The sequence below is a fragment of the Octopus bimaculoides genome, chromosome Z (genome assembly GCF_046866305.1).
Source record: "Octopus bimaculoides isolate indiv1 chromosome Z, ASM4686630v1, whole genome shotgun sequence".
In the NCBI taxonomy this organism is placed as follows: domain Eukaryota; kingdom Metazoa; phylum Mollusca; class Cephalopoda; order Octopoda; family Octopodidae; genus Octopus; species Octopus bimaculoides.
This window is the reverse complement of record NC_142944.1, coordinates 2,713,178-2,732,929: the sequence shown is the minus strand read 5'-3', so window position 1 is coordinate 2,732,929 and position 19,752 is coordinate 2,713,178. Positions and strand designations below refer to the sequence as shown.

The window sequence follows — 19,752 nt, the reverse complement described above, 5'->3', positions numbered from 1 at the left end:
TGGTTCTGAACAATAAGTCGTTTTCTCCCTTGTCAACGGTATCATTACTAATCTGTAGTCCTCCCATCCACCCAACTCATGCATCCCCCTTTTCCTCAACCCTTTCCCTACCTTTATCGATGTTGCCTACCTCCTTCTCTCACTTTCCCTATCTCCCACACACATACACTTGCAAACCCCAATCCACCTCCCCACCTGCAACTGCTCCTGCTACCTGAGGTGTCACCTGATCACCTCATCACCACTGTCTATCTCCTTGGAGATGCCTCATTCACTATTCTTCTTCTCTCTCTCTCTCTCTCTCTCTCTCTCTCTCTCTCAAATGTGAGTAACCATGTGGCACATCTACAACATGAATTTGCTCTACCCCATTCATTATCTTGTAGCTTCAAGATTTTAAAGATGTGATTGTTTATTTTTTGAATGACATTGTAGGGTAGGTGTGAGAGGCCAGGTATGGGCTGTTGGGCAGGTAATGGATGGTTTAAATGCTAGAATAAAGTGGTAACTCATAAATGCTGCACTGGTACAACTCTCATAGGACCTGAAGAACTAGAAGTAGAACAATAAGTTGGAAGTTTATTAATGTTTTATTTTTGTATACAAAGCAAGACATCTGGACAAATTAAGGATGTTCACAATATTAGGAATACATTGTTCTTAGAGAACATGAAAATAACTGAAGATTTATGGAAGAGTTATTATTGTACTTTTTGTGTTGTGAATTGGCTTGGTCAGTTCTGCCCTTCATTTTCCTAAAATCAGTAAATTATCAGTGAATTAATGGGAGTTGATTTTGGCATTTGGAAGGGCATCGAGCCACAGAAACCATACCAAAACAGACAATAGATCTTGGCACAGCCCTCTGGCTTGTTAGCTTTTGTCAAACTCTCCAAATCATGCCTGTATAGAGAATGGACGTTAAATGATGATGGCCACAATGACAACAATGGCACTTACTACTCAAAATCAATGTGTTAGAATTGGAAATCATTTGTACATGTTATTTAACGCTGGGCCAGACGATAATGTGTCCTTTTTCTAGATAGTAAGACATGAGTTGAGAGAGATTTAACTGCTATTTCTAGCAGATCAAGCAACTGCTTATTGGCTCACTATAACAAGTTGTTGAAAAGTAAATATGAGTACAATAAGAGAAGTAGGTTGATTTTTCTCAGATTTTTAATACAGACAGGTGGAGTTAGTTTGTTGTAGCCGAGTGTCAGTACCCCATAGATTGTCCACAAAAAAGAAGTTGCAAACTTCTTTTTTGTGGATATTATACTATTTTGGTCAATGTATGCCATAAATGGCAGCAGACTAGGAATATTCTGAATTAACTGTGTTCTCTTCACTGAGAATCTAGTCGAGTTGACAGCTCATGTTGGTTGACCGCATGCCACATGGTCACAGCACATGAGGCAGTAACTTGTGGAGATGGCAACTGACTGGGACTCTGTTTGATGGGTCACCCTAGGGGGACCCAGGAAAATGGCAACAAATGGTGAATGCAGCAACATGCTTCAACAGCGCATTCTTTCACACATGATGTAACCTGTTTACTTAGATATGGTACCATTTCTGAAAAAGAAGTTATAGCAGAACATTTCAGATCCAGTACTTTGTAATAATTGTATTAATCTTACAAGATAATGTCCATTGATCAGAAGCCTTACTGGTAGGGCAGTCTGCAGGCACTGGACATCAGCAAGTGCATGAAGAAAAATTTCTTTCTTCTAATATATTTTTGACTTGTTTTGCTAAGACGAATACTCAATAAATAATCAGTTCACAAGAATAATAACAAAGTTATGGAAACTTGATATGTGCACATAATTTAAGTTTATTGTAGTCATTGTGAATTGCTTCCAATGTGACAATAGCAGAGACAACTATTTCTTTAAATTTCATTGAGAGCAATGCTGTGCTAAATAAATGCCTATCATATCATTTGAAATATGTTTGTTACTGGGAGTTTGTACTCTAGCATGAAGCACACAGATTGGTTGATCTACTCTATAGACATCTTTTTGTATTTAGAACTCTCTTCTACAATTCTTTGGCTTCTTTTTCTTCTCTTTTTTCTCTTTTTTCTTCATTGACATCATTGTTGTTGTCTTCATCTTCTTCATCTTCGTCTTCTTTAAATCTCCACATGGATAGAATCTATTTTGAAATGATGGTCAGAGAAACCAATAGCACTCAAAAATAGATTGATATAAAGATATCATTGATGTCATTGATATAAAGATATCATTGAGCCTGTGGGCATAATAATTACTTTAGTGATTTACTACTACCTGCCATTTTGCTGTTGTTTCTAATCAGAATATCCATTTACTATCAGCACTCAGTCAGTGCACTACTTTTGCTGCCCATAGGTATGTATCACATTACTGAAATACCTCCATTTTGAATTATATAAAGAATTGTCAGACTTCTTTACTCCAATTGCAATAAATGTGTTCTGGAATTAAATACGAGTGTCTTTATTTTGATTAGGAATCAATGAAGAAAAGTTTATGGGTGTTGTGTCTGGTCACCAAGTGGAGGAATGCTATTTACTTAGATATATTCCTGATTAACCAATTAACAACTGAAGGGTTCGGTTAGAGTCTGAGTTCCGCATGAACTGAAATTAAATTAAATCATTGAAAAGAATTATAATAAAGCACGGTAAAGGACCATTTCCTAATCTCTTTAAAGCAGGATAAAGGACCTTTCTTTCACCTCTTTGACTTATTTCTCCTTTGCAGCCTTATGACTGAATATGCAGGCTTCTAAGATATCCTTCAAAAAAACATTTCTTGTGGATAAACACTTCCAGGTCCTTTAAGTCTACCAAAATTTCTATACACTTTTCAGCAAGAAATGCTGTTCAAAATGTTGCATAAATGTGTTCACTTAAGAACATATTATATAATTTTTTAATACAAAATCTTTGGTAAAGTGTAATGCAATCAAAATATGAAATAAACCATAAAAAGTGTCAAAATGAATGCATACAACAAACAAGACATCTTAAATCTTAATAACATCTTACCTTAATATTTACTTTTTGTATATATATCTGATGATTAGACATCTTATGAAATAATATGAAAAATTCTGAAGATATTTAACATTATCTGGGAAAGTTGAAATTATATACTTTATTACTACAGCAGAAATTATGGAATTTCAGTTTATTTGGTAACACTGATAAATCAAATTATTTGGCCAATCATATATTTTCACTTTTAAAACACTGCTAGAAAAAGTAGATTTTAAAAACTTTGTCTCTAATTTCTGTGTAGATCCTAAAATGTTAGTAATATTTACAGCATTGTGTTAATTGCTTCATTTGTTTGCATACTGTTTCTACGTCATTTTCACTGCTACTGGCATTTAAAATGTTAATGACTGCATCATATATCAAAAATTTCTCTCTCATTTCCTGAGAAAAACAAAAACCTTCCAATTCCTTTTGAGAACCAAATTATTGCAGGTCATGCAGCATGTGACAACATTTTTTAAAAAAGTAAATGTGGGCAGGGTATTCAAACTGGCTATTATGACTAAAATTTTCTTCAACTTAATATAAAAGGGCTTTGAATTTGGCATCAAAAAAATATTACTTGAAATGCAGTCAAATATTCTGAAAACAGAAATAAAACCATTCTTAAATGAGTGGTGACGGAGTATATACATGTATATGTGTATAAATGTTTGTATGCATACAAGTGAATCTGTATACTGAACACATACATGCTTGAGCATATATAATAAACATTGAGCATGCAACTAAGTGCACAATAGGTGTGTATATTTAAAGTGTGTATACATGTATAATGTAACGAAATTATGATCTTGATGTAGAGTAATGTTTTCTGTTCATGACCATATATAGAATGCCTTGTTCTGTTGCAGCAATGTATATCAAACGGACTATGAAACAATAAGAGTTACTGGCTGTAAGTTGTTTGCACTGATGACCTTGTGTTATTGCCCTACTGCATAGCGATGTGAGCTGCCTGTGTTACTGATGAGCTGTGTTGGCTGTGTCGACTGCTGTTATAGCCATTGTGCCTGCTGTAAACAGTTAGGTAAGCCTGTTGATATAGCAGCATACTAATCACTGATTTGTTGGGAATTAAATTAAATTCAGTTGCCAAGCAAATCTCCAGATGTGAGGGAGTTCACATTTTTGGCACCCAAAAAATATGGCTCATCCTTTGGCAGGAAAGATTCACTAAGCTACAACTTCTATCGTCTTTCATACCACTTTGCATTTCCTTTGCAAGTCTGCACTTATTTATTTATTGAATCAATTGTGTTTATAGAAAATATGCAATGTTAATATATTTTCTGCTCACCATTAGAATGTTTGCTACTGACAAGATGAAATCCAAGTAGCACAAACATTGTTGTTGACAAAAAGGCTTCTGTTTCTGTGTTATGAACATTAGCAGTCAGGCTACTCTGTCAAATGCAAGGCTTATTTATTCACATTGTTTTGAGTTTAACCGTACATTATCTCAGGGCCTTGAGATTTTCATGATCTCTTTGTTTAGAAAGAAAATGTGTATATATATTTGCAACTTAAATATCTTTATGTTATCATCATTACTATCGTTGTTTTAGCATCCACTTTGCTATGCTTCCATGGGTCAGATGGAATTCATTGAGGCACAGTTTCAACGACTGGATGCCCTTCCTATTGCCAACCCTAACCTGTTTCCAACCAGACATGTTTTCAAGGAAGTCAGGAAACAAGGGACTCTGCTTCTTTGATAATGATGCTCATTTGTAATTATCCTATAACGTCAAGACAAAGAAACATTTCTTGAACTTCTAATTAGGTGTTGCATTACATGTAGTAGAAGAATGCTTTCTCCAAGAATATTTGCTGTCAGTAATTTATAGATGCTCTATAACTTTTAGTTTCTATAGTTCTTGATCTACATGGCCTTCACTATAAAGCCTTCAGCATTTAAACTGGTCATATTTGCTCAAATATTCTGTTTTTTTTTTTTTGTTGAAATCAAGCAGTTCAACATCTTTCACCTACCCTACAAAATCATTGTAAAGCTAAAACATTCTAATATATATATATATATATATATATATATATATATAGAATAAGTCCTGGGGTCGATTTGCTCAACTAAAGGCAGTGCTCCAGCATTGCTGCAGTCAAATGACTGAAATAAGTAAAAGAGTATATATATAAATGTGTGTGTGTATGACAGACTTCTTTTAATTTCTGTTTACTAAATCAACTTGCCCTCAGTGCCACACCTCAGTGCCACACAGTATGATTGAGCATGACACCAATTCATACAGTTATGCCTAACATAATATATACATTGATTTCAAATTATGGCACAATGCCAGCAATTTTGGGGGAGTGGGTAAATCAATTATATTGGCCCTTGTGCTCAACTGGTACTTATTTTATCGACCCTGAACAAAATCAATATCGGCAGAGTTCAGACACAGAACGTAAAGACATTTTATCCAGCATGCTAACAATTTTGACAGCTTGCTGCCTTTAACCCAATATATATTAAAACAAGGTTATGTTTAAGTTTGGTAATTTCTTTTTTAAGGATTTTTCTATTTTCCTTACAAGTCTTTTATAACTGAAGAAATCATCAAAACCAATTACCGCAGTTCGTTTTGAATATGAGATTGAGAAAGTCTTGAAAACATCAGACTAATATGCTTAGGAATATTATGGTTTTAAAACAAACAGAAGAATCAATACATAAGAATAAAACATTCTTAAAATAAAATAAAAGAAACAAAACTTTAAAGTAATTATGTTTTGAAGCAGGACTTTTCAAAGAAAAGCTGTTCCTTATTTATGCAAATATCTTTGCATTTATCTATTTATATATGTGTGTGTGTGTGTGTGTGTGTGATGGACTCTCCCATCAAAAACAACATATAAGCTTTCAAATTTTACTGAAAGACCTGCACAAATGATTTGTTTATAGCATGGCTTAATTATTAAGGTGTTGCACTTGCGTACGCACTTGATTCAGCCACATAGCCCACCCGTTAATTTCTACCAATTTTAATGTATATATATTTATGAATCTGTAACCAAACCCAAAGGCTGTAAATCACAGAGAAGAGTGACACACACATAGATCCTTTTTAATAATGACTATAATTATATATATTATTTATATAATAATACTAGCAGAAATACCCGGCGTTGCCCGGGTTAAAGAGAATAATGAAATCTAAAAACGCCGTCTAGACTACGCATCATCTTTATATATAGAGATGTATATACACACACTCACCCAAACACACGTATATATATGTATATCAATATAAATATATGAAAGTCAATGAAGTTTCGTAAAAGAAGGTGATCATGTACATACTTTCTTGCTGTTGTGATTATAACACCTCATTGTAAACTATGTTCCTTGTTTTCCCTTGTGGAGCATATACAAATAGGTTTTTTGTTGCTGCCCACTCTTGAGCAGCCAACATACAGTTGTCCATGTGAGAAGCAGGGCTCTTCCAAGAGAAGACCAGCTACAGACAGTGTTTGACCCTGATATTTGTTTATGGACATGGCAAAAGTCACACGAAGGGGGAATTGTAGTCTTCTGAATGTAAAAGGAATGTCGGCTCCTGATGGAGTAAGAGGAATTCTTGGAATAAAGACGTCATCCCCTTTTGCACATCCAGAAAGAATGGTAGCTTCGATAACGTGTGACATCATTTTCTAAATAATGCTCATCTGTTATGTTCGGGTTAAAATTTCATCAACATCAAAAATATATGAATTTTCATGGGAGTTATGGCCGTTATGCAAAGAATATAATTTCCAAATTTCATAAAGATCCATTCAGTACTTTTGACGTAGTTTTGGATAAGAAAACAAATGACTAATGTGTGTGTTTGTGTGCATGTGTATGTGTGTGTGATGGGTGTATATATGTATAGATATCTGTATGCATGTATATATGTATATATGTGTACATATTACATGTACATCTATATATATATATATACATCTACACATATGTATACATATACATGTATGTTTAGATCTATATATATATACATATACGTGTACATCTATATGTATACATATACATCTCTCTCTCTCTTTCTCTCTCTCTCTCTTTCTCTGTCTCTCTCTCTCTGAAAGTATCTGTCATTACAGTATCGAAATGGTGTACATATACATGTATATGTATACATATACATCTCTCTCTCTCTCTTTCTCTCTTTCTCTCTCTGTGAAAGTATCTGTCACTACAGTATCGAAATGTGATTGTTTCAGTTAGTGGAATAGTTTCATTTTTAAAGTGAAAGTATTTGACATGAGTGTTTTTGTTTCACTTTTGACACGCAATACTTAAATAGTGGAGGAGATATTATGTTGCCGTGTGCTCGAACTCTGCAAGAATTTAATAATTTTTTTTGACTAAAACACAACTGGAACCCTAAGTAAGGCATGTGTAAAATTTGAATGAAATCGGTTGCGTAGTTCTCGAGTTTTAGGGATTCACACAGACAGACAGACACACATTCTCATTTTTATATATATATAGATATACTATATTTAAAGTGACTAAACCTAAACAATTGTTTACAAATTTATAAATATATATACTAGACTAAAATTATCTTTACATTAAAATTGGCTGAAATTGCTGGGTAGGCTATTTGGCCGAATTGAGTGCATATGGAACCATGGAACAATTGATGTCCTGTTCAATTTCCAGTAGTTCGGCCCATCTTCTTTTAGTCAATTGTTTAGATTCAGTCACTTTAAATGGAACATATATTATTATATAAATAATATATAATTATAAAAATTAGAAATGATTTAATTATAAATCTCACAGAGAGACTTAAGCTGCAGTGTTATGATAAAGTTGTTGTATACTGTCAACTTAATGTGACAGTCCCAATAAGGGAATCATACTGCTGCTATTTAGCCCTAGGAAGTTGGACCGCTTCCTGTTGGCCACGACACATTTCCTGTGTCCTTATATTTGCGAGTTGTTATTAAAATGGACCTATGTGTGTCGTGCTTCTCTATAATTTACAGCCTTCGGGTTTGTTTACAAATTTTAGAGTCAACCTAGCTAAAACCAAAATCCTAATAAGTAGGAAGGTAGATAAAACACAAACCCCTTCAGGTAGATGGCCCTGCTCAGTATGTAGAAAAGGAGTAGGTAGTAACTCTATAAGATGTACCTGGTGCAAGCTATGGACACATAAGAGGTGCAGCAACATCAAAGGCAGGTTAACTAGCAAGTTAGTTTTTGTTTGTGGCAGATGTTCAGGTGCAATAAAGACTGTAAACAAACAGGAAACAACTTCTATCTCATTCCAGGGTGAAAGACTAGAGGTAGTCGATAGCTTCCGCTATCTGGGCGACCAAATTAGTAGTGGGGGTGGGTGCGCTGAAAGTGTAGCTGCTAGAATAAGAATAGCCTGGGCAAAGTTTAGAGAGCTCTTACCCCTGCTGGCGACAAAGGGACTCTCACTCAGAGTAAAAGGCAGACTGTATGACGCATGCGTACGAACAACCATGCTACATGGCAGTGAAACATGGGCTGTAACTGCTGAGGACATACGTAAGCTCGCAAGGAATGAAGCCAGTATGCTCCGTTGGATGTGTAATGTCAATGTGAATACCCGTCAGAGTGTAAGTATCTTGAGAGAAAAGCTGAACATTAGAAGCATCAGTTGTGGCGTGCAAGAGAGACGATTGCGCTGGTATGGACATGTGGTGAGAATGGAGGAGGATAGCTGCGTGAAAAAGTGCCACACCCTAACAGTTGAGGGAACCCGTGGAAGTGGTAGGCCCAGGAAGACCTGGGCTGAGGTGGTGAGGCAAGACCTTCGTACATTGAGCCTCACTGAGGCGATGACTACTGACCGAGACTTTTGGAAATGTGCTGTGCATGAGAAGACCCGGCAAGCCAAGTGAGATCGTTGCCAGTGCCCCTGGACTGGCTCTTGTGCGGGTGGCATATAAGATGCACCATTTTGAGCGTGGCCGTTGCCAGTACTGCCTGACTGGCCGTCGTAGGATTTTCGAGTGAGATCGTTGCCAGTGCCCCTGGACTGGCTCTTGTGCGGGTGGCACATAAAAGACACCATTTCGAGCGTGGCCATTGCCAGTAGCGCCTGACTGGCCTTCGTGCGGGTGACACGTAAAAGCACCTACTACACTCTCTGAGTGGTTGGCGTTAGGAAGGGCATCCAGCTGTAGAAACTCTGCCAAATTTAGATTGGAGCCTGGTGTTGCCATCCGAATTCACCAGTCCTCAGTCAAATCGTCCAACCCATGCTAGCATGGAAAGCAGACGTTAAACGATGATGATGATGATGATGATATATATATATATATAACATCAGTTTAATGTCTGCTTTTCTATACTTGCATAAGTCAGACAGGGTTCATTAAGGTAGATTTTTAACAGCCAGGTACCTTTCCATTTGTTGTCAGCCCTTACTTGTTCTGAAGCAAGGTAATATTTTGTCATGACCAGACATATTTCCATAGAAGCTTGAAAGCAAGTAGCACGACTTGTGTGACAGTGACATTTGTTTACAACCAGTTTGTAAAGACAAGATAGGGAGGCACAAAGACACATACACACATGTTCATATGATGGGTTTCTTTCATTTTCTGTCTACCAAATACACTCACAAGGCCTTGTTTGATCTGGTACTAAAATGAATAACATTTGTCCAAGGGCCATATGAGACAATCTGAAAGCTCATGGTTGAGAAGCGAACCTCCTTGCGCCTAATTTACAGCTCTGCAGGCATGCATATATATATATATATATATATATATATATATATATGCTCTTCCTAACACCAACCATCCACTCTGCTGGGTGGTTGGTGTTAGGAAGAGCATCCAGCCATAAAACCCTGCCAAAACACACTGAAGTCTGATGAAGGTTCCTTCCTGGCCAGCTCCTGTCAAACCATCCATCTCGTGCCTGCATGGAAGGCAGACATTAGACAACGACGACGATAATGATGATAAGCATCCATGACATTCTTGGAATACATACAAGCCAAAAGTTATCGTTAAAAATTATAGGTGGAAACAGCACGAAAGTATGTTTGAAGGTTATTTTAAATTTTTTACATTAAGTGACTTATAAAATATTACTGCTTTCGAAGTTAATGTCCATCTTATCAAATATTAAGAATTAAAAGTCAAAAATTAAAGAAGGAGAAAAAATTGGAAATTAAAACATTGTGTTCTCATATTTTGAACATAGTTAAATATATACATATACATATACTTAAATGGTTGTTGGCTATGGCCAGACAAGAGTGACCATTGGTTCTTAGCAGTATAGGTGACTCATCAACTAGAGTAATTTTTTGTTCATCTTGTCAACAAGCAAACAGTATACTATACGTATGTACATACATCGTCATCATTTAGCATCTGCTTTCCATGCTGACATGGGTTAAATAGCTTGATTGGAACTGGTAAGCCTGCAAGCTGTACCAAGTTGCAGTCTGAATTGGCATGGTCTTTATGGCTGAATGCCCTTTCTAATGCCAACTACTCCAAGATTGTAGTGGATGCCTTTTACATGTCACCAGCCACAACTACAATTTCTCTTGGCTTGACAGGTCTTCTGAAGCACAGCATATTGCCAAAGGTCTTGGTCATTTGTCATCACTTGTGTGAGGCCCAACATTCAAAGATTGTACTTCATCACTTTGTCCCACATCTTCTTCGTTCAACCCCTTCCACAAATTCCCTCCACAGTTAGAGATCAGCACTTCTTCACACAGCTGTCCTCATCCATATGCATCACATGACCATGCCAGCACAGTCACCTCCCTTGCATGCACCTGATGCCCCTTATACCCTACTTTTCTCTCAAGATGCAGGAACAATAACAATTAATTGGCGCCAAAGGTTACACACTTTTTCCCATATCAAAGCTGGAATTTTCTGTATAGCTCATGGTCAGCAATTACGGTTGCTATGGATGCAAATAAACTCATAACTGCTTAGAAATTCCAACCGACAATGTAACCTTCATGTAATTAAGGTATTCTCAGCCTGATGATTAAATAAGTTTAGTGCCCCGTGTTGAGTAATTATTACATCAGAGGACCAGCTAGCTAAGAAAGATAAGTAGACTGGATTTTACCAATTCCACTCACTCAATTTGGATTTATATATGTATATATAGCACCCACTACACTCTCAGAGTGGTTGGCATTAGGAAGGGCATCCAGCTGTAGAAACTCTGCCAAATCAGATTGGAGCCTGGTGCAGCCTTCTGGTTCACCAGTCCTCATCAAATACTCCAACCCATGCTAGCATGGAAAGCGGACGTTAAACGATAATGATATATTTGAAATAAGAAAAAGAATGACTTCACTGGTAGATCTAGTAAGTCCTTTGTTAACTTGGGTGTGGAGATTTTTTTTTTAATTCTCTGTTAACTTTTTTGGAGAACTTTCTCACTTTCATTGTCAAACAGATCTGAGGATTTGGAGCTTTGTGATTCTATATATGGGATTTGGGTGTGTTTGCGGTGGGGCTGGAGGTTTGTTAATCAGTGTGAAAGTAAAAGTTATGAATGGTCAACACAAGATACTTGATTCGGGGTGGAATTGGGAGGTGGTGGGGTGTTAAAGGAGTGTTTTATGAAGCCATTCGAATAGTTGAACTTTGGTCAGAAATCTAATGACCAGATATTTTTTCCAAATTCTTTGTTTTAGTAATTTGCTGTTTTAGGTGTGTCTGGAGACAGGTGGTGTTAATGAGGTGTAAGATACATGTTTGATGAAAAATGTTTGTTGATAGAAGTGTTTTTTTATATATATATTTTGGTTGGGGGGAGATCATGCTAGCTCAGAAAGGATATATACATCTCTCTCTCTCTCTCTCTCTGTGGTGCTCCAGCATGACCATGGTCGCATGGCTGAAATGAGTAAAAGAGTATATGCATACATACACTTATACATACACAAAGAAAACACACATATATATAAATAAATAACTACACATATATCTGTGTCTTCTACTATAGCTTCGAGTGGATTTGGTAGATGGAAACTGAAAGAAACCCATCGTATATATGTGTGTGTTTGTGTGCATATACGTTTGTGTGTCTGTGTTTGTCTCCCCAACATTGCATGACAACCAATGCTGGTGTGTTCCACCCCCGTAACTTAGCGGTTCAGCAAAAGAGACCGATAGAATAAATACTAGGCTTACAAGGAATAAGTCCTGGCGTCGATTTGCTCGACTAAAGGCAGTGCTCCAGCATGGCCACAGTCAAGTAAAAGAGTATATATACACACCCACATATACACACATGCACAGATATATTCAGCTAAGTGGAGGCGCTTGTCTCCGTCTTGTAAACATAAGGACACAGGAAATGTGTCAAGGCTGACAAGAAGCAGTGCTGCTTCCTTGGGCTAAATAGCAGTAGTATTATTCTCTTCAAGGGACTGTCACATTAAGTTGACAGCATACAACTACTTTATCGCATCACTACTGCATAAATCTCTCTGAGAGATTTAGAAATGTATTATTTCTATATATATATGCATATATATATATATATATATATATATATATATATATAGGTTAAAAAAAACACAAAAAAAAACAATAACAAAAAAACAACAAAGTGAGGACGTGATACGGATAGTGTTATTGGACGCTCGGGAAAGGAAGGAGAGAGAGTGTATGACGTTTCGGGCGGAGCCCTTCGTCGGAAAGACAGAAAGTTCGGAGAATGGAAAAATGGAGGAAGAGGAAAATGGCATTGATGCCCACGAGGTTACATTGTGAAAGGACCGGAAGAGGAGGTGGTGGGGGGAAAATTCTTTCTAAGACAGGAGAGTGAAAAAGGGAGGTGAATATCTGTGCGTGCGCGAGAGTCTGCGAGTGTGTGTGTGTGATAACAGAACGTGTGTGTGCGTATGTGTGTGTGTGTGTGCATGGTTTGGTGGTTTATCTGTTAGTGTGTATGTGTGTTTGTGTGTGTGTGACGTAGTGGAAGGAATTAGTAGCAGGAATAGTTAGTGGGTGCTTATGGACAATGGTTAGTGGAGGGTCAGCAGGCAGTTTTTGAGTATGTGTGCATTCGTGTGTGGGGTTGTAGGTGTTGGGTACGTGTGTGTGTGTATTTTGTACGTGCGCGTGTGTGTGTTTTTGTGTATGTGTATGTTGTGTATATGTGCGTTGCTGTGTACGTGTGTGTGTGCGTGCGTTTGCTATTGTATGTGCGTGTGTTGTTTATGCCCATGTGTGTGTGATTGTATGCGTGTCTGTGTGAGTGTGTTGTGTTGGTGAGAAGTGTGTATGTGGGTGTGTGTATGTGTGTGGATGTGCATGTGTGTGTGGGATTGTGATGTGTGTGGGGTTGTGAGTGTTAGGTACGGGTGCGTGTGTGTGTATGTGCATGTGTGTTTATGTGTGTGTCCGTGTGTGCGTGTGTGTATATATATATATATATTACGGAGATGTACTTGCATAGCAAGTGACCTGATCTGAGATCGTGTGCTGAAACGAAAACAATTGCAGTGTAGGAGTTTATAAGCTATTTAAGAAACACACAAAAACCCTTAGATTCAGGATTTCGAGGCATTCAGTTAGGCAAAGATCACAACGCCTGTTAATTGAGTTCAACAATACACCAACACAGAGACCCCTTACAATTTATGTAGCTGTAAGGATAGGAATAAATGCAACTTCACCAATAGATGTAAGATCGAAAATGTAGTTTACCAATGTGTCGTACACACAAACAGCCATATAAGATCATACATTGGGAACACGAAAACCAAATACGTTTCAGATACAATGAACACCAATCTAGCTTTAGAAATAGAAAAAAGGCAAATTCAACAGGACTTAGTAGCTATATCTGGGAATTAAAGGACAATAATATAGCATACAAACTAAAATGGCATATACTCAGAACAGCAAATTCTTATAACTCAACAGGCATTGTGATCTTTGCCTCACTGATCGCCTCGAAATCCTAATGGCTACAACACATCTTCTAAACAAAAAATACATAAATAACCTAGTTTGTCTACACACTACAAAATTTTTATTTTCTAAGTATAATTAAATATTTACTAGGACAGAGTTAGCTCCCTCTTCACCAGAACTTAAAGTTACTCCCCTTTACTTACACCGCCAGTACCATAAAACCATAACATCCACTTGATTTAACAACATCCACGTGCGGAATGCGCTTGACTAAGATTGGAATTACGGACTTAAACAGCACCCACCCTACCTCTCCTTCCCAGAAATATTATTAACCCTGATTTCGACTAAAATGTGAGACTCACTATACCTTACCTCTATTTTCACACCACTATATGCATTCTTTTACATTAGTATATCCTCAACCTTTTGATACCTTCATCTCTCACACCATGCATCTAAACAGACTTCTCAGCATTCTGAAGAGATCTGCCAATTAAATTGGCAAATCGAAACGATCGTAAATGTAACATTACATAATCTCCACATAATTGATTAAATTCATGGCTAATCAACCTGCTTCTTCCTGTGTTTGTTTCTCCATTCTCTACATGATTATATATATATATATATATATATATATATATATATATATATATATATACATACATATATATACATACATATATATACATACATACATATATATACATACATATATATACATACATACATATATATATATACATATTTATATATATATATATATATATATACATACATACATACATACATACATATATATATATATATATACATATTTTGTATTTGATGTGTCTGATTTGTTTATGTACATAATTGCCCCCCTCTCTCTCTCTCTCGTTATATTTTTAAATATACATACATATATCATCATCATCATCGTTTAACGTCCGCTTTCCAAACATATATATATATATATATACATACACACACACACACACACACACACACACACACACACACACATACACACACACACATATATATTGTATAGAGGGTAAGGCCAGAACAACGCAAAGTAAATGCAAGGCAAATCCAAAGAAAACAAATATATGAATTAATGTAGACTTGCCTTGCAGTCAATATTTCTGGGTTATAACCCCATTTTCAAGAAACTGATGGATGTTACCAATGAGCGTGTGTGGAGTGGTCATGCACGGAAAGGTGTTGCTATAGCAACCAGCTAGCTTCCTGTAACTCTCTTCTGTTGTTGATCTTAGGTTTCTTTTGGTGTATGAGGATGGCCTCAGAGATTCTAAGGTTGCCCCTGTTCTGCCATGTTGACCTGATGTGCTCTGTGAATTCCCAGGTCTGCCATTTGCGTAGATGTTTATTCACAGAAGTGTCTGCCTGTGTTCCTTTATACGTATATGCAGTTTTCTCCTGGTGCTTCCTATGTAGGATGCACCACATTTGCCACAGATGATCTCGTATACAACATAGGTCCTCTGGCACAATTCAGGGTTATTGAAGGGGTTAGCAGATTTCAACATCTCATCATAAAATTGTCCTGCTAAGTCTTAAAATAGATTTTTGTTTACAAAAGCTTATTAAGCTACTTAGCGTATTATTATTATTCTAGTTCTGAGTTCAAATTCTATTGAGGTTGACTTTGCCTTTCATCGTTTTGGGGTCGATAAACTAAGTACTTGTGAATCACTAGGGGTCGATGTAATCAACTACACCCCTCCCCACAAATTTCAGACTTTGTTCCTTTAGTAGAAAGGATTATTATTGTTATTGACTTTTAATCTTCATGTTTGCTACAATCACTTGCCAAGACACACCCAGCATCCTAGGGCAATTATTATTATCATTATTATTATTATTATTATTATTATTATTACTACCTTGGTTTTTGAGATAACATTCTATGATGTTGTTTTCTTTCCTAATATTTTCCCACATTTTCTTTTTGACAGTGCTCCTTATTATGCTGAACTGCATAAATGTGAAATTAGTTACAAGGTTGCAACTTATCATCACATTCAGCAAGATCATAGCTCTGTTAATCATAATCTTCATTGGATTTTATTGGATTGGCACTGGTAATGTTATTTCTTTTTTTCTTTGACTGTTACAATTTATTACAACTGATTAGACAATATTCCTGAATTTTTTTTTTTTTTTCTGTTAAACATAAGAGTTTGACCCTTTTGATACCAACCTGGCTGAAACCACCTCTGGCTCTGTAGTACAAATGTCTTGTTTTCATAAGTTCTGAATTAAAATCTCCCACCAAACTTTAGTCACAATTTATGTTCCTAACACTAGCTGAATGATAACTAAGTTATTTTACTAAATTCTTTGTTATCTTTAAAATTAATTGAAAGAAACACAAAGCATCAAGAACAAGCTGGTTGGATAATATCCATAGACTTCAGTTCGTCCTATTGAGAATCCAGTCAGAAAGTGTAATAATGGTTGCTTCTGATAGGACCCTAAAGAGGAGGTGCCTAAGAACTCTCCCCCCAAGAATAGTGGGGTGGAAATCCTTGTCATAGATCAGAAGTGAAATCTTATTGGCATGGTTTCTGCTTCTAGTTGTATTTCACTTTGCTTACATTTCTAATCATGTTGAGAAGAACCTGAATTTCGTTTTCTTTTCTCTACACTGTTTGGAACTTATGTCAAATATGCACTTCCATAGAATTTATATCAAATATTATCCAGTTCCACTATTCTACCATATTCATAAAGTGGCTACATATGAGGAATACATTTAAGGAATACATTTCTTTCCTGTACACTTTTTATGCTGTGAGAAGAAAATGGACTCTGTCAAATTTTATTTAATACATACATATTAATAGTATAAACTTCCTCTTTATATAATTTATGAAAATATCTTTTTTTTATTCTTACCAGGTAAAAATGAAAGCTTTAAAAACACATTTACTGGAACAGACTATCGAATTGGTCCAATTGCATTATCATTTTATTCTGGTTTTTGGGCTTATAGTGGTTGGTAAGTATTAGATTTCTAGTTTTCTTTTATCATTACTTTGATACTATCCACTAAACACCCTTTCAGTAATATATAATATTCTTGTCTGCTATGGTACACCATGCATCTATTTGAGAGGACCTCTCCAGGCTAATAACGCAGTATTCAGTGTTCTAACAAGACATCTATATTTAGTTGGATACAAAGATTGCCTTTTGGTACTAATACTGCTTCAGTTGCTAATAATTATAATGCTTTTATTTAATAATTAGTCCAAAAAGGAGGGATGGTATCTATTTTTCTTTTAAGCCTTCCCAGATAGAGGTTTAATGATAGAAGGTCGATACTCCTGAAGTCTGAAAATATGATGGGGAAATATCAGGAATAGAATTTTATTCTAGGGAATAAAATTTAAACATGATTTTTCAGTTCAGAATCTAGAAAGAGAGATGAAGTAAGTGTGAATTCAGTTGATGCAAATGAAGATAATAAACCATTGGAGAGTTGAGGGGAAGTGAGACCTGTGTACTTAGGATAGAAGAGACTTTGAGAAAGCAGCAGAATATGTAGACCAGAATGCATGAGTGTGGTTGGTACACAATTACAAATGTGTTAACATTACTCAAATATACAGCCTCTCTATATCCTCATTGAGGTTTGAACTGCTCATAGCTAAAGTAAAATTTTGTCCTGGGAATGTCACCCAGGCTTTGCAATACAATCTTATCTATATAAGTAATGTGTTGTGACTATTAAACTCATAAGAGTTTTTATTACTTAGAACAAATGGACAGTAGGTGGTATTGGTTGTTTATAGTTCAAGAGTTAGGGGAGTGTAATGTGTGATTCTTTGATGTGGTTAGTGGTAATGCCTTGCTTCTAATAATATACATATTGCAAGTTGTTCACCAAGCTGACTTATATGATCATAGGCCTTCCATCCATGATTCTTTGTCCATGAAATGCTTACTACATTTTATTTTCCTTTTGTAAGGCACCAAGGATATGATTTTAAGTGATATTATGCTGCTTTTTTCTGTTTGGTTAAGTGACAGTACAGAGGCTTGTCCACGAACTTAGTGTTGTTTTCACAGTTCAACCTTAATCAAATGAAGTTTTTGATAAAAGACAATTTGGCCTTGACCATCCAGGGGTTTTTTTTTTTTGGTTTTTTTTAATCAGGGACTACATTCATTAATATTTCCTTCTCTTTTTAAGATGGCAGAGTGATCTGAGAGCAATTCAGTTGCTATTTCTATCAGTTCAAGTGACCTAATTGAAGTTCTCTCTTTATTTCATTAACTCTTTAGCATTTAATCTGCCCATATCCAGCCCAAATATTCTATCTGTTTTAAGTTCAAGCTGGCTAGATCCAGCTTCTTACCTATGACCCTATAACTTATTCTAAAAATAAGCAAACTCATCATCAAAATCTTGAATCTAAGAAATAATGCCAGATTAATTCAAGAGAATGTGAATAAATAAGCATTACATCTGACTGAGTAATCTGAATGCTAAAGGGTTAACACTAGAGCTGTTGTTGCTGATAAAGTAAAAGAGCATGGTTTGAGGGATGTTTAGCTGGTATTTCTACTAGATTAAGCAACCAAACAGAATTTTCTTAGCTTGGCAAGAAGTATTGAGGTTGTATATGGATTGACTGAGTGAAAGGCATGCATGGCTGTGTCTGTATTGGAGAGTGCAGCAATAGATGCCAGTAAATAGGTTGTTACTGTAGAGAAGAAAAATAATTGCATTGATACTTGCTCTAATGTAGAGGTCTGACAAGGAAGTTTCTAGTCATGTGATTAAATTCAGTCGGATTGCTCAGACAGGTAACTTTTTAGAGAATTTCAGAACAAGTGGTCAAAGACTTGCTTGACAAATTAGCTTTCAATGAAGTTGTTTGCATAGCAGAACCATTGGAAAGTAAATTTATATGTGAGAGAGGGGGGTGGGGGGAATGTTTGTAGCTTTTTCAGGTTTTATAAGACTGGAATATATAGATAGTTAGGTAAAAATTAATGCAGTTAGGCCTCGGTTTAAGCTTTTTTTAAGCCTGGAATTAAGAAGCAATTGTAGGTAGGAGCACTTTCCAGAAATGTGTAGTTCTGTGAAGGAAGAATAAGGGGTAGTGACTAACAGTGTTGGGATTGTGAGTTAAGAATTAATAGTAGTTCTGAAAGAGACAGCTGAGATGTCTGCAAGAGGTGGCATGCAGTCAGCAACTTTAGAATAAAAACATCATTCTAGTAGCAGTTCAGAAAAAAAAGAATTTTCATTTTGGTAATTGACAAAAGATTAAAGAGCATCCGTGAGTGGAAGAATAGATTATATAAACTGAAAGGATTAAAATTAACAGCTTTTCTTCTACCGTTTTCAAGAGCAAGAACATTTATGTGTAATTTAGAGTAGAAGTTTTCCTGTTGATCTGGCTGCACAGAAACCATTCTGGTGTTCAGTGAAAAAATAAGAAATTCAAGTAAAAGAAGTGTATTGTTTATGACTGTTGTTTTTGTCTTAGAGTTGTGTTGGCCAGCAACTGACAAAGTCAAAATGAATTATTTTAGATATAGACTATATTTGTTCCTGGGTGAAATTTTTAACCTGATTAATAATGAAATAATGGCTAATAATAGGGTATTTAAGCATGTCTTTGCATAGTTACTCAACATAGGAGTAGCAGAAAAATTACACCCTACTGTTTGGGAGAAAAAAATTGATCCGATTGTCTTGGTAGACTGTGACTAAAAAAAAACAAAAATAAATAGCATAGTCACAATTAGAA

At 36.0% G+C, this 19,752-nt stretch overlaps 2 protein-coding genes and 1 long non-coding RNA gene across 7 annotated transcripts in view; 1 reads left to right on the top strand and 2 right to left on the bottom strand.

Annotated features, from left to right (window-relative positions):
• Nucleotides 1-19,752, top strand: part of LOC106871182 (large neutral amino acids transporter small subunit 1-like) — a 93,080-nt gene that overhangs the window by 19,351 nt on the left and 53,977 nt on the right. Inside the window, exons 2-3 of the mRNA XM_089365420.1 lie at nucleotides 15,940-16,065; nucleotides 16,886-16,985. Of these exons, the coding sequence (XP_089221546.1) occupies nucleotides 15,940-16,065; nucleotides 16,886-16,985 (226 nt within the window). The remainder of the gene's footprint in view (nucleotides 1-15,939; nucleotides 16,066-16,885; nucleotides 16,986-19,752) is intronic.
• The window catches only part of LOC106884152 (protein-cysteine N-palmitoyltransferase HHAT), a 287,547-nt gene that overhangs the window by 224,882 nt on the left and 42,913 nt on the right, over nucleotides 1-19,752 (bottom strand). The gene's annotated exons all lie outside the window — the stretch shown is intronic.
• Nucleotides 572-5,132, bottom strand: LOC149132118 (uncharacterized). The gene is made up of 2 exons (XR_016244806.1): nucleotides 4,356-5,132; nucleotides 572-2,632 (listed from the first exon to the last, which is right to left on the bottom strand). It is a non-coding gene; the product is annotated as an uncharacterized LOC149132118 (long non-coding RNA).